At 39.5% G+C, this 15055-nt stretch overlaps 1 protein-coding gene across 2 annotated transcripts in view; it reads left to right on the plus strand.

Moving 5' to 3' along the window:
* The window catches only part of SH3GL2 (SH3 domain containing GRB2 like 2, endophilin A1), a 212809-nt gene that overhangs the window by 168219 nt on the left and 29535 nt on the right, over window positions 1–15055 (plus strand). For both annotated transcript variants that reach the window (XM_072841473.1, XM_072841472.1), the window contains exon 3: window positions 1900–1972. In XM_072841473.1, the coding sequence (XP_072697574.1) occupies window positions 1900–1972 (73 nt within the window). The remainder of the gene's footprint in view (window positions 1–1899; window positions 1973–15055) is intronic.

Here is a 15055-nt window from a genome sequence, read left to right on the forward strand (position 1 = left end):
CTGTAAATTGCAATAATGAGAAACCCCTTACACAAAAATGTGACTGCCATGGAATAGGAAATTATTAAGTATTGAAAAACAAAACTGAAAGATAAAATATTCTGATGGATTTTGGTTTGGTTTCTGATTATGAGAGATACTTATCCCATCCAGAAAAGGCTGATTTTATATGTAGGTATAGTATGTTACTGAAAAATTTCTTGGAATTGAGGGAAGAGCCCTTGAATTCCAGTTAAAACAATAAAGTCCCCACAGACCTGATATCTGAAATTCTACCATTAAAAATTTACTTCACTCATATCTATATTATATATCCCCATACACATACTTTGAATAGGAGGATGCATTTGTTTTTATTAGTTATGTACCCTATGGAGTGGAATGAGTGAGTGAGTGGACCACACATGTTGATAAGGAAAGGATTTTATGAGGGAGTGTAGAGTGGACTATACAGACTCTCCATGTAGGGAGGAAGGCCCAACAGAGAGAAGACATGCTGACCTGCTGAACGCGAATGCTGACCATTCAAAATTTTGCATAGATAGACTCTAAGATTGAGATTTTTATTTGGAAGTAACCAAAGGTTTAGGGATTGATTAGAAGCATTTGCTCAAAAGTTTTATACACTTAGGGTGTTCTGAGAAGTTAAATAAAAGCTTTCCATCTCGGGCAACCTGGGTGGCTCAGCAGTTTAGCACCGCCTTCAGCCCAGGGCGTGATCCTGGAGATCCGGGATCGAGTCCCACGTCAGGCTCTCTGCATGGAGACTGCTTCTCCCTCTGCCTGTGTCTCAGCCTCTCTCTCTCTCTCTCTCTCTGTCCCTCATGAATAAATAAATTAAAAAAAAAACTTTCCATCTCTTACTTGAATAAACAGAGTAGGTTGCATTTTTCTTTTTTTCTGTCTCTCAAACCTGCCACCATGGCTGGCCCACTGTAGACATCCCACAAATGCCTCTGGGGCAAAATGTGATTCATGATCTCCACGTTCTTTTCGTTTTCTTTTTAACTTTTATTTATGTTTATTTTATGCTAAATTTATTCATGGAGCATATATTTTTATTCCCTTGGTTTTTTTTTCCTGAGTTGTATGTGTGTATGCATGCATGTGTACATGCAACCTCCTCTTCTGGTTTAGGAACGATTTGTTCTTTTCAGTAAGAATCATCTCAGTGCAGTGGCGTGAGCTCATGTAGAGGTTAATCAGACTATGAGCTCTATAAATCTGAGGTTCACCTTGGGGATTTTATTTACCTAAATGTGCTCAATGACCAGAGAAGCTAGGTCAAGAACCTGAAATTCAGCTTTACTCTCTGCATTTTTAAGCATGTACAGCAAAAATTGACTATCTTCTTGGGCATGGGGCCTGTGTCAAGCTCCACTGTTTGGCCTGGGCACACCTACCAACTCCAGCATTTTAACAATGGAATGGCAGATATTAATTATATAAAGTGACACAATTTTGGTGGCTTTTTGGATATGCATACCCTCTATGGCATGAACAGTTTCACAGGTATTCTGAAAGTGAACATGTAAATTTGAACCTCTTGATTTGTATGATTTTTGTGAGTTTCTTTGTTAATAGTGACCACCTAAGGCCACTTCGGGGAGGAAAAAGCTATTGCCACCTTATTTTTCCAGAAGATACTGAAGTATATTTTGAAACAAATTTTTAGGAAATTCCAGGTTCCTCTTTCAGTAAATAGGATTTCTACATCTTGATCGAGCCTAACTGAATGTGAAGTGATTCTTCCTTCTCGAGCATATCTAGTGCCTCACTATCTACTGCAGAGCTTGTTGCTCTGCTATAGCACCAGAGATTGTTTATCTACTCAAGCAAAACTTAGGTTCTAAAGCTAATAATTCTTGTCACTTAGAATATCTATTTTTCTCATTTCAGAAAGTGGATGTCACCAGCAGGGCTGTGATGGAAATAATGACCAAAACAATTGAATACCTTCAACCCAATCCAGGTAAGGGATTGCTTTATACATTCAGGGTATCCCTCCATGTAACCTGTAGTTTCTCTTTGATAGACATTTAGGTTTGGAGGTGTGCCTCTCTGCTCAGCCCACCTTTCTGGAGATCCAGTGACTTCAGGTATAGTAATTTAACTGAGGAAGAAGGACTGTTTTTGTTTGTTTGTTTGTTGGTTGGTTGGTTGGTTGGTTTGTTTTTTTTAAAGATTGATTGATTGATTGATTGATTGATTCATTCATGAGAGACATCGAGAGAGATAGGCAGAGACATAGGCAGAGGGAGAAGCAGGCTCCATGCAGGGATCCCGATGCGGGACTCGATCCCTGGACTCCAGGATCATGCCCTGAGCCGAAGGCAGATGCTCAGCTACTGAGCCACCCAGGCATCCCAGAAGGACTGGTAAAGGCTCATATCAAAGTAACTGGAGGAGTCTGTGATATTTTATCTGACTCTAGTGTGTTTAACATGGGGCATAGCATGGACAGCTTAGGTAGCACATCATATCACCATGCAGGCAGGGTAGCTGCAAGCTGTTAGTAATCAAACCAAACTTTCAAGGGATGGTAAGAAGAATTGGGATGATTTTACAGTAGATATAGCAATTCCCAGAAGGTGTGAAAAAGTAGGAAGTTTTTGTGAAATACAGAGGGTTTCTGTTCATACAGCATCACTAAAGTTTGTGGAGGGTTATCCTTAATTCCGATTCTTCTCCAAGTACATGGCAGATTAGCATTTGTTCCTGCTAAGTTGCTATGCTCTAAGAGAAGGAAGTTATAATAGAAATAATAATGGATCAACCCCTTGAAAGGAGAACCAGGCAGAACTGGGCAATGTCTGTAGACACCAGGTATAACAAAGCAAAATAGCATATGCCATCGACCTCTTCACTACTCTTCCTGACATCAGTTCCTAAGGCAGAGTATAGAAGAATTGCAAGAAAGCCTTGAAGTAAGACTGAATGTATTTTATGTGAGAAGTATGAATATTTAGAAAACTGCTCACTTTGGGACTAATTACTTTGAGAGTCTCAGGTTGGGAGTCTAGTGTCTTTGGTGGTCCTAGGAAAGTGGTCTAGACACTGTCAACCCTGGTGTGTTTGGATACAGAGCGCTAGTGGGCAAAGGATGAGAAGAAGAGAAATTGTGGGATCAGAGGTGGGGATCAGAGGTGGCCAAGTAATGTAGGAAGTGCTGACTAGGTCTCCACTGCCTCCTGCTGCTGGCTGAGCTCTCATTCAACCTTTATTTACCTGTGATAGCACCCCTGCTGTTTCTAAGATAACAAACTGTAGGAATAACATTCTTATTTTTTTCTTCTTAAAATACATCAGAGATGGAATTATGTAAAGAAGGAAAATACAGAAGTAGGAATGTAACTGATTATGAACCAAATGGTTAGCACAGTAGACAAAGAATAGCAAAAATGAAATTCCTAATTTTTATCAGAGCCTTCTTTATGACCTTTATAGTCATTCCACAGAGATGCAAGGATCTCTTAGATGGTCATTTATTCCTTAGTATTCCTACCATAACTGTGATAGGTCAGGTTCTGAAGAGAGCTGCTCAACCTGCCTCACCATAAGCAATCGTTGAATAAGGGCAAGAAGTTTGTGTTTTCATCTTTGCACAGAACTTTGAAGTGCTCTCTGATCTCCTGGGATCTACACATGATTTGTGCTGATAGCTCATTGTTGTAGGGCTAAGATAATTAGACGGTAAGAGAGGGAAAATATACTATTTATTGAGCATGAATGTATTTTTAGGGCCATGCTAATTATATACACTGTCTCAACTCTAAAAGTAATCTTCTTTTTCCTGATTGTAAAAATAACACACAGTTGAACAATTCATAGTTACAGAAAACACACCAAAAATCCATTGTAACACAAATCCTTAGTGAAAACCATCCATGTTCCTGAGTATAATGGAATTCTGTTGTAGATAGGTATAGTGTGTTGAATGGCATGCCTCTCAAAATTCAGGCTACCCAGACTCTCAGAATATGACCCTATTTGACAATAGGGTCTTTACAGTTGTATTTAGTTGATCTTGAGATGAACTCATTCTGGAGTTAGAGTGAGCCTAAAACAATGACTGCTATCTTTGTAAGAAGCAAAAACACAGACACAGGGAAGAAAGCCATGTGAAGTGGAGGCTGAAATTGGAGTGATGTGGCCACAAACCAAAGAATTCCAAGAGCCACCAGAAGCTGGAAGATGCAAGGAAAGGATTTTCCCAGACAACCTCTGGAAAGAATGAGCCCTACAAGACATGTTGATTTCAGGTTTCTAGCCTCTTAAACTGTGAGAGAGTAAATTTCTGTTGCATTAACTCACAGTTTGTAGCAATTCGTTATGGTAACCCTGGAAAAACGAATACAGTTGACTAGCCTTATTTTCTACAGAAAAAAAAAAAAAAACAAAAAAAAACAAGGGCCCAGGAATTGAAGAAACTTTCCCAAAGTCACACACTTAGGAGGGGAAGAAGTCAGCATTGGAACCCAGGTCAGAGTGGGTACAAGAGAAATTCAGAAAGGAAACAAATTTGGGGATTGAGACTTTTTTTCATTTTAATAAAAAAGATTATAGGAGGTAATAGAGGAGATAAGGATTTTTAGAAATGACATTTTTAGTTAAATGTTGAATGTCCTTATTAGCTGCCAACATGTTGGTTTTATGGCTATTTGAAAATTGAATGGACATCTGCCATCATGAACAACTTAAAGGCCATCACCAGACAGTCCAAGTTTGGTCTCAGAAAAGCAGTTATATATGGACAGGCCACATATGTATACAAGTAAGTATCACCCAGAAGAGTCCAGAACAAAACAAAATTTTATACTTATTCTATAGAATTTAGACAATCTGTATATAATTGGTCTATGATAGATAGGCTTTAGTTCCACCACGAATTTCTTACTCTAAGAGCAGACACTTGGCTGTAGCACTTACGAAAAATGGCTGGTCAAATATACTTGTTCACTATCCAAGTGTCCTTGACAAGGGTATGGAGGAGTCTAGCAAATATTCAGAGGCACCCAGTCTTTGGGTACAGAAGAGCAGAAAGAATATTCTCAAACTCATGCTTGGTAAATACTTTGACCACTCAGGCTTACCTGTGAATGGGTCACAGGTTTAGAGGTGTGTGCTGTGAAGCAGAGCTTTCAAGAACATAGACCGTAGAGCTACAAAGTCTTCTACCGTGGATTGCGAAATAATCTGAATGGAATAGCATAAAGCGGTACAAATTTGCAAATTATCTTACTTAGATGAGAGATAATTCAAACACAAAAAGTACTGTACTGATCATGAGCCCTTAGATTCCTTTGGCATCTAAAAACAAAGATCATTCAAGAAGATACAAATCAGTTACTGTATATGAATAGTCTAATGCCCTTTCAGGGCAAAAGCACTAAATCAGTGCTGTCAAATAAAAATTCTGAATTTTCTAGTAGCTACATTAAAGAGTAAAAGGAAAGGGAAAATTGATTTTAATAATGTGTTTTTAATCCAATATACCCAAAATTTAGCCAATATTAAAATATTGAGAAATTTTATTTTCTTTTTTATTCTTGTGCTAAGTTTTGAAAATTAAGTATATTTCTTACTTACAGTAAAACTCAGTTTGGACTAGCCACATTTCAAATAATCAATAGTGGGATCCCTGGGTGGCACAACGGTTTAGCGCCTGCCTTTGGCCCAGGGCGCGATCCTGGAGACCCGGGATCGAATCCCACGTTGGGCTCCCGGTGCATGGAGCCTGCTTCTCCCTCTGCCTGTGTCTCTGCCTCTCTCTCTTTCTGTGTGTGACTATCATAAATAAATAAAAATTAAAAAAGAAAAAAACAAAAAAAAAAAACAAATAATCAGTAGCCTTATGTGGGCCAGTGGTTCCTGTAATGGACAGCTCTACATAATTTGCCATTCAAGCTATTTATTATATTTTGATATTTGATGTTTATCTCCTTGGCTTATGTATATTGGTGGTTGTTGTTTCATTAGAGAAATGAACCCTTCATTTTAGACCGAGATATCTTTCATTTTTGTTTTAAACTTCTGCAAATCTATTACATGGCACTGTACTGAAGATCTCCCCTAAAATAGAATGATGGACATAGCCAGATTGGGCTGTGTTTCCTTCCAGCCTTGGTGATTGTGACAGAGGCTTTTTCAGTTTGCATTGAGAAGTTGTTCTGACCCTGAGAAGTTGCATAATTCTATGCAAATTTCCAAGATGCATAGATAAAAAACAGTTTAAACATGAAAAACATTGTGCACAAAATTTGGTCCTCCACAGAAATGCTCTTTCCTTGAATGCCTAAATGATTTAGCTTTCTCCAGCATGCCTCAGATTGGGGTATTAAATCAAGGTCATTTGGTGTCTATTCAGAATTTTAAAAAAATATATTTTATTTATTTATTCATGAGGGGGAGAGAGAGAGAGAGAGAGAAAGAGAGAGAGAGAGAGAGAGGCAGAGACATAGGCAGAGGGAAAAGCAGGCTCCTCACAGGGAGCCCAATGTGTGACTCAATCCCTGGACCCCAGGATCAAACCCTGAACCAAAGGCAGATGCTCAACCGCTGAGCCAACAAAGTGTCCCTATTCAGAATTTTTTAATAATAATTTTAAATTTCATTTGTAGAATGTTGCCTGTGCAAGTAAAAGTCATATTAACTTTGAAATATCTCATTAGTCCCTGGAAAGGTATTATATCAAAATTTATATTTCTTTCCCAGAGGCTCCTTCCAGAGATAAAAATACACTGATTATAAGATATTTGGTAACTATGAGACTGAAAATCAATACATATATTATTTGTCATTCATGTGTTCAAATCCTTGACTCTACAACATACTGAAATTGCTATGCATCCTGGAGGGCAGGTTCCCAGTTGTATTCATCTTGTTTTTCAGAGCTTTTAGCATTGTGCCTGGTTCATTGTTTGCCCTCAATATGTCTTCTGATTAGGTACACAAATGCATATGTCTATTTTTCTCTTAAAGAATAGGAGATATGTACTGAGTCTGGGGCCAGAGCTTTTAATTTTTTAAATCCTGACACTGAAAAGTAATGAAAATGCATAAAGAACAGATTACAAAAGTAATTGTGAGGAAAATGTTGCTACACTTGAAAGGAATAGGGTCTTTCAAGGATGAACATACCAAAGAGGAAAATAAGGCGGGTGGTATGTGGTGTAATTCATATACTGTATGTACTGGAGGGTTTTTCTATTTTCATTGCATCTTTGGGAAAAATACTGAAAATGAACAGGTTCCTAATATATGTGAGGCACCTTAAATGATCTGGTTGTAAATCAGCTGGCACTGGTAGATTAATGATACTCATTTTCTGTGTCTCTAAAGACTGCTAAAGCCAGACCTTATTTAAAGTGTACTTAATCATAACCGATATTAGACATTTAAAATATGCATACATATAGAAAATTAAGCGAATGGAGTCTCACTTTCATAGGCTTGATATCCCACCTGCCTGTGGGGGTCCCTGCTCTGTCTCTCCAAGTCCCTTCTCCTCTGCAGCCTACTACAGGCTTACTGACCTTGCAGTTTATCTGGTGCTTTGCACTCTTTCCAGCAGCAGGACTTGGTGCTTGGCTGTTCCCACTTCCTGGAATGCCCACCTGCCCCTTACCTGACACCTGTCCTGTTACTCATCCTTCCTGCTTTGTCTTAAATATCACCTCCCCCACCAGAGAGGCATTCTCTGAGCCTCCTCTGTATCAGCTCTGCTGCACTGTTGCATTCTCATGAGGCCTGCACGTGTGTCCCCCTCCACAAATCTCTCCAGTAGTTCCCATTTAGAATAACACTGAAATCCATATTGTGGGTTACAAGGTCGATGATCTGCCTTCATTTCCCACATCCCTACTGGTCTGCATCAGCTCCCTGGGCACCAGTGTTACCACCCTCTCCACTGTTCCTCAGATGCACAGCACCTTCAGTCCTGGACAGTGCCAGTTTGCCCTGCATCACCTGCTTCCACATCTTCTCAGTGTCTTCACTCAGGCCATGCTCTAATGTCATCTTATTTGTGTGGCTTTCTTGATCTTATTTAAAACATCACTCCTCAACAGTCTTTAAGCCTTTTCTGTATTATTTCTCTTCATGGCATTTTTCACTACTTAAACTCTAGTTGCATGTTCACTGGTTAAGTTACGACTTGTCTCTACCACCATAGCGCAAGTAGCCTGTGCTAGGATTGGGAGTGTAAGATTGTTGTTTGTACACTGCAGTCAGAGAGCCCTGTTATCTTTCCTTGTATTTCTCACAGTATTTATTTTTATATGTTATTTTTATTCGTTCGGTATCCTGCCTTCCTCCATTCCTATTCTCCTGCTTTACATTGTCCACATAGCAGCCCAGTCATTACATTAAAGATGTAAATCATATGTTGTCACTCCTCTGCTTATTATTTTCGGGTGGCTTCCCACTGAACTGAGAACAGATTTATTGGCCGTGAGGCTCTATGTGGTTTGGCTCTTGCCCTAGCCTGAGCTTCTGGGGGTCTCTGTCCATTCTCATGGACTTCTGACCCTCAGCCATACTTAGCTTCTTCCCACCTCAGGCTTTTTGCACAGGAAGTTTCTCAGCCTGGGACTCTTCTCCTAGCTCCCATGTGGCTGCTCCTTCTCTTCACCTCCCTATGCCATCCTTCCCTGGACACTCTATCTAAAGTAGCCTATCTGTATTCATCCCTTTTATTCTTCTGTCACCGTTTGAAATCATTCTGTGTTTTATCTTTTTGAAAATCATCTGCTCTGTCACCCACATTTCCCATCTAGAATGTAATCTCCACCAGGGTAGGGACCCTGTCCTCTTTACTATCCCTAATATATAAATCATATCCTCAGTATTAAATCAGTGTATCATAAACTCCAACTATATCATAAACTCATCAGAGACAAGATTGTATTTGTTTTGTTCATTTATATATATACCCAGTACCTAGAAGAGTGGTGCTTTGTAGCTGTTTAATTTGCTGAATGAATGAATCAAATCCTGTTAAGCATATTTAAGTTGCATCTATAGGAGTATCTCACCTCCTAGGTAGAATCTTGATCTGCAGACCTGAACATGGCAGGATCAGAGCTGTTACTCTGTATAATATCTACTTGGTGTCATGCACAATTAATACATTTCACAGTTGCTTTGGAAGAAGTGTGGAAGTGTATAATCTCATGTTTAAGATCATTGGGCTGAAGCTATTGACAGAACATTCATATTTACAGACACAGATAATTGTTCCCATTTTCCCATTTCTGTAAACTGAAGCTTCAGAAGAAATTAATTTCTCTAAGGTCATGCAACAAAAGAATCAGAATTCATGTTGAGGCAGATTGTCTCCACAATTCATTTATTTTCATTGTCATATTCTACAAAATGTGGAGATACTTTCATTCTAGGGATGTGTGGTGAATACCCTTTAGATTGACCTCTAATGACCTTCACCATTGAACAATCCAATCCCTTCCTTTTGAGTGTAGATGGGATCTGTGCCTTGATTCTAACCAATAGAATATGGCACTGTAATGGGATCGCCACTCATGTTGCCTTGATTTGGTTACAGTATATGGCAAAGTTGATGGGATGTTCCTTCCATGATGACATTACTTTATATAAATCTTTCTTAGCAAACTGGAGTGAGATTCTCCTACTGGCCTGGAAGAAGCAAACTATTATGTTATGACTGCCCAAGGAAAGGGCCCAGTGTCAGGGAGTTGGGTATGGCCTCTAAGAAATAAGAGTGGTTATAGCTGACAGCCAGTAAGAAGACAAGGCCTTTAGTAGTGATAGCACCACAAGAAATTGAAATTTTGTCAACACACTGAGTGAGCTGGGAAGCAGATTCTTTCCCAGGCAAGCTTCCTGATACCAAGATGGAGTGGCTGACCTTGACTCTAGCCAATGAGACCATGAACAGAGGACTCAGTAAATTGCACCTGAACTTCTACAAAAACAGTGAGATAATAAATATGTGGCTTGAAGCTACTAAGTTTGTCAAACTTTCTTATGCAGCTTGGAAAACTAACACAGTATGGCTGTTTGTTCAATTAGAACTCCTATTTCAAGCATATCACTGTCAGCTGGGGTCATCTGGCCATTTGTCCGTACACTTTGGCTCTCTGGATACCTTCATTGGGAGCCCAAAGTAGATTGGGAAAACCTGTCTCCATCTTTTCAGCTTAGGATAGGCTCCTGAATTCCCTAGGGAATGACAGGACAGGTCCACTCTGTGCTAAGACACTGAAGATCTCTTTGAAACACAAGACAGTGAAAAACACTGGGCACAGTGCCTGATACTTTTCGTAGGGACTCAAGAAATGGGATCCCTGGGTGGCGCAGCGGTTTAGCGCCTGCCTTTGGCCCAGGGCGCGATCCTGGGGACCCGGGATCGAATCCCACGTCAGGCTCCCGGTGCATGGAGCCTGCTTCTCCCTCTGCCTATGTCTCTGCCTCTCTCTCTCTCTCTGTGTGTGACTATCATAAATAAATAAAAATTTTTAAAAAAAAAAAAAAAAAAAAAAAAAAAAAAAAAAAAAAAAAAAAAAAAAAAAAAAAAAAAAAAAAAAAAAAGAAATGTCACTCACCTTCTCTTGCCAGTGGCCTGCAGGGTCTACATAGCTGAGGGTATCTCAGGGGCTTCCCTAGCAAGTCTTCCACAATAGATACACAGTAAGATGGGGCCTCCACAGATAACGGCTCCAGGGAGAAGTCTCACTGCAGGACCTTCCCCACACAATAACATAAGGCAAGCGTCCACATTCTCTGTCTACCCCCTAAACTAGAAGCAGCAAAGGCTCATGAGGGTTGTATATTTTTCAAACTGCCCGAACCATTTTATGCTCCTGTGGTGTCATCATGTGCTTTCCCATGGCTCACTGTGAGACCTGTATTGGTACCTAGCAACACCCCACGTGGAGGCAGATGTTCACTGTCCCATCTCATGGGTTCTTAGGACTGCTATGTACCACCACTCAGTGTCTTAAAAATACCTCCTCACTGCTTCCCACTCAGCAGGGCATAAGAGAGCTCTGGTGCCTTGGAGAGAAGTGTTACATAATTACCATTCTTTGGGTTGAGAGGAGCATAATCCAGTATTAGAGTTACATATTTGTATAAGTCAGTGGGCAGATCTTCCTCTTCCCTTTCCTCAGTCTCTAGAATATTTATAGAATATTCAACTTCAAAGAAACAGAATAGGTTGGAGGAAATTTACCTACGCCCTTGTTACCATGTACATCTTTTGCCTCCTTTAATAATTGTTAGTGTGCAAGTCCAGGGAACACATTGCCTACAGTGTAAGAAGCATCACAGGGCTCATTTCAGATTTGTAGATGTTCTGAGATTCCACCTGGGAGAATTAGGCTATTACACATTCATCACGGGTTGCCAATATGAAATATATACTGAAGTGTTTATTATTGTATACATTTTGTTGCAAGTATTAAGCTCCAAATCTAATTTAGAGTAATGGGGATTTGTACTCACATTTCAGTTATAATCTCTGTACTAGACTTTACAGATTTAGTTAAAATAATTCAGAATTCATTGTACCAACTAAAGGTATCATTGAGCATTAATAGGTAATGAAGAGGTAAGCAAACTGTTAGCTCTTGATGGCCATTTTGATGAAATGGTTATCAAACTACAGTTTTCTTCAACCAAAAGGGGGAAAGGAACTCACATTTATTTACCACGTGCTTTGATTACATACATCACAATTGTGATTTTATTATCACAACAATTCTGTCACTAAGTATAACCATGCTCAGTGAGGCTGAGAGGATAAGCACCTTCTCTTCTCTGGAGAGCTGGTGGGGGGCAGAGCTGCAATTTGAACCCTGTTCTGTGTTATCTTTTTGATAGCATGTGTCTTCACATTTATTAGTAGGAAATGAAAATAGATTCTATCACACAGGAGTATGTAGTTCTAATCATTTTATCTTTAAAAAAAAGACTGTATTTATACATTTATACATCACTTTTGTCCTCTAAATTTTAATGTACATGTTCACAGTATTTGCTGTATTAAGTAATTGATTACTCCTAATGAAATTTGACAATTTCTACAAGAAGTGAAAATAAATTACCTTTTTGTTTTCTGTGAAATATCTATCTTATCTTATTTTTGTAAAGAACCATAAACAGAAACCAGATCATTAGGAAATAATCTGGCTGTAGTGTTCTTCTTGTGGAAATGAAAACAACAACAAAAAGGCTTTAAAAAAAGAATAAAGTAAAATCTTTACATTGGAGTTTTTAAAGTGAGACCTACTGGTTTTGAACTCAGCAGTGGTTTTGCGAAGGATGAGTTTCATTGGTTTTGAAAATTTATATTAGGTCGTGTACACTGGGACCTCTTCATTTGTAAATGACCTTGTCCACTTATCCTAGTACACTCTAGTGTATATGTAATATTTTTACATTTGAAAGGCATTGTAGAAATCAAGTAGGCCAGTCCTTTTATGTTCAGATGAGGAAGCAGAAGTCCAGGGGGTGTTGGGTAGCTCACCAAGGTCTTGTAAATGGAAAGCCCTCCAATTTCCTGACTCATGGTGTGGTGCTCATCTTGCTTCCCAAGTCACAGTGTCTGTCACACTTCCTCACCTCTGCATTTTTAATCACCTAACAAGTGTAAATATAACTAAAGCTGACAAATCCTAATTTGACCTATTTTAACAAAGACATTAATAAAGCATTAACAAAGACATTAATAAAGCAACAAGAGCTAGAGTGGCATTCTGGGATGAGAGCAGGCTTTTGAGACATAGCTAAGATTCAATTTTGGCTCAACTAGCTGCTACATGTCCTTGGGCAAATTGCATCATTTGTGCTTTGCTTTCCTAATCTACAAGATGGGGAAACTGAACCTGTCCCTTATATTATTGGGAGAATTGAAGATATGATGCATGTGAATTACCCATAGCAGATATTCCAGAGAAAATAGCTAGTGGAAAGAATTGCGGTTCTGTTCTTTCTAAATTTTCAAGCCACATGGTGGCACTTATGAATACTAGTAGGAATCATTAAGCATTTGTCTGCAACAGGTCTCCATTCCTTTTAGCAACTAGGATTGGTTTTTGTAAGATAGGTAGAGAGGTAGAAAGGAATCAAGTCATCTCATTACATCCAGAAAGTTTATTCCATGTCCTTGGTCTCCTCTACGGAATGCTATATTCATTAGGTTAGAACATGAAGATGTGACTTGGAAACCATGGCCACCCCTTCCGAGTGTCATATGTGTTCATCAACACAAGGCAGAAGTGAGGGTTGGCTTTTTTTCTTCCCTGTGGTGAGAGACAGATGCCCTGTCCCTGTGTTTTCTTACTTGAAATTTCACAATTAAAGAGGGAAAGAAGCCACTTCGAGAACATAATACAGTAGTTTGAAGCAGGTTGTAATTTTGTTTTTGTTTATGGAAGGTCTCTCCCTAAACACTCCCGTCATGATCATTGAAGGTGAAGAGGAAGATGAAGTGCGAAAGGGCAGACTCACTGCTCATCCCTGTCCTCTCCACTTTGGCGAACACCCACTTTCATCACCTCGTACTCCTGCATCCCCTCCTACCCTGCATCCCCTCCTATTGGTGCTCAGATATGTGCTGGCCTCTTCATTCCAGCTTCCTGTGTTCCACAGAGACTGTTGGTTTCCAGATCCAGAAAAATCCCATTTTCTATAAGCCCTGATTTTGAATTACAGTGAATAAAACTTTAAAAAAGATAACACCAGGACTCCCCCTACCCTATTTTTTCCCTAAGGAAGAGAACACTCCATCCTCTGCTATTGCTGTCTTAGGGACCAACCCCCCTTAGAAAATACCACTTTTGCCTTGTTCTCAGAGGCTTGGGACCCACACATCCTCACATTTCACAGAAGCTTTCTAGAAAAAGAACTTCAAGGTTTTTCCAACAAATGTCTGTCAAAACCTCACCACCCACTCATATGAGTGTGCTGCATCCTGTTTTAGAGATATAAATGGAAAACTACTGTTTCTCTCTGCGCTATACCCACAGAATTATTTTGACACCAGACATTGGGGTTCTTCTCACGCTGACCAATTCTGCAACTCCATTTGGTCATACAGTTCTATTCTGACACCATCTACCTAGAGCTAGTGTCAGTTCCCACAAGTAAAGAGCTCAGCCCCAAAAGACTGCCCCCACTTTGGATACCAGTGCCAAAGAGGCTGAGCCTCTCTAGTGCTTCTGACTCACCCCACCCCCCCCTCATTGGTTTGATAATTTGCTAGAAGGGCTCACAGAACTCAAAGAAATACTTATTTAATGTTTACTGGGTTATTAAAAAGGATATGACTCAGGAACAGCTACGTGGAAGGACTACATAGGGCAAGTTATAGGAAAGGAGCCTCCAGAATGAATTTCTATTGTTTCAAGCCATCCAGTTTATGATACCTTGTTACAATAACCCTAGGAAACTGATACAGACAGTAATAAAATATTTATTTCAAACTGCTCCTAAATCTCTGCAACATCACTTTGGGGGTCTTCATAGGTTCAACTATACAGTTTAACCCACATTGCTCTTTTAGCCTCCCCTGACATAACATTCATTTAGAAGAACATTAAGACAGAGAGTATGAAGGGCAATACCATGCATCTTCTTCAGGAGTGATTCTGTCAGCAGTGGTTCTATACAGCAGCTAAGGTTTATTTCCTGGCTTTCCAAAGGACAGCTTGGGTACTAGAGAATGAGAATGTAACAAGTTGCAGGAGGAGAAGGGGCTTAGAGGTTCCATGTCCTAATAGGAAATAATATCACTAGTATCACTTGTAACTTCTCAGGTCCCAGTAAGGGATATGGCCAGTTACAAGATTCACTACACTTAGAGAAGTCTAGAACTAAGGTTTGCCACCAGGCATTGATAAACCTTATTCATAATCCACCCAGGGTATCAATCAGCAGTGAAGTTTACCATAAGCAGTATTATATGGTAATACACCTTCATCGGGTCTCCAGGGCAGCAGAACTGAAGAGTTACTTAGAGGCATTTTTATTCAGGGAAGGAGAAAGGATGTTAACATTTTATTCCTAGTCTTTT

This window comes from Canis lupus, chromosome 10 (genome assembly GCF_048164855.1).
Source record: "Canis lupus baileyi chromosome 10, mCanLup2.hap1, whole genome shotgun sequence".
Lineage (NCBI taxonomy): Eukaryota > Metazoa > Chordata > Mammalia > Carnivora > Canidae > Canis > Canis lupus.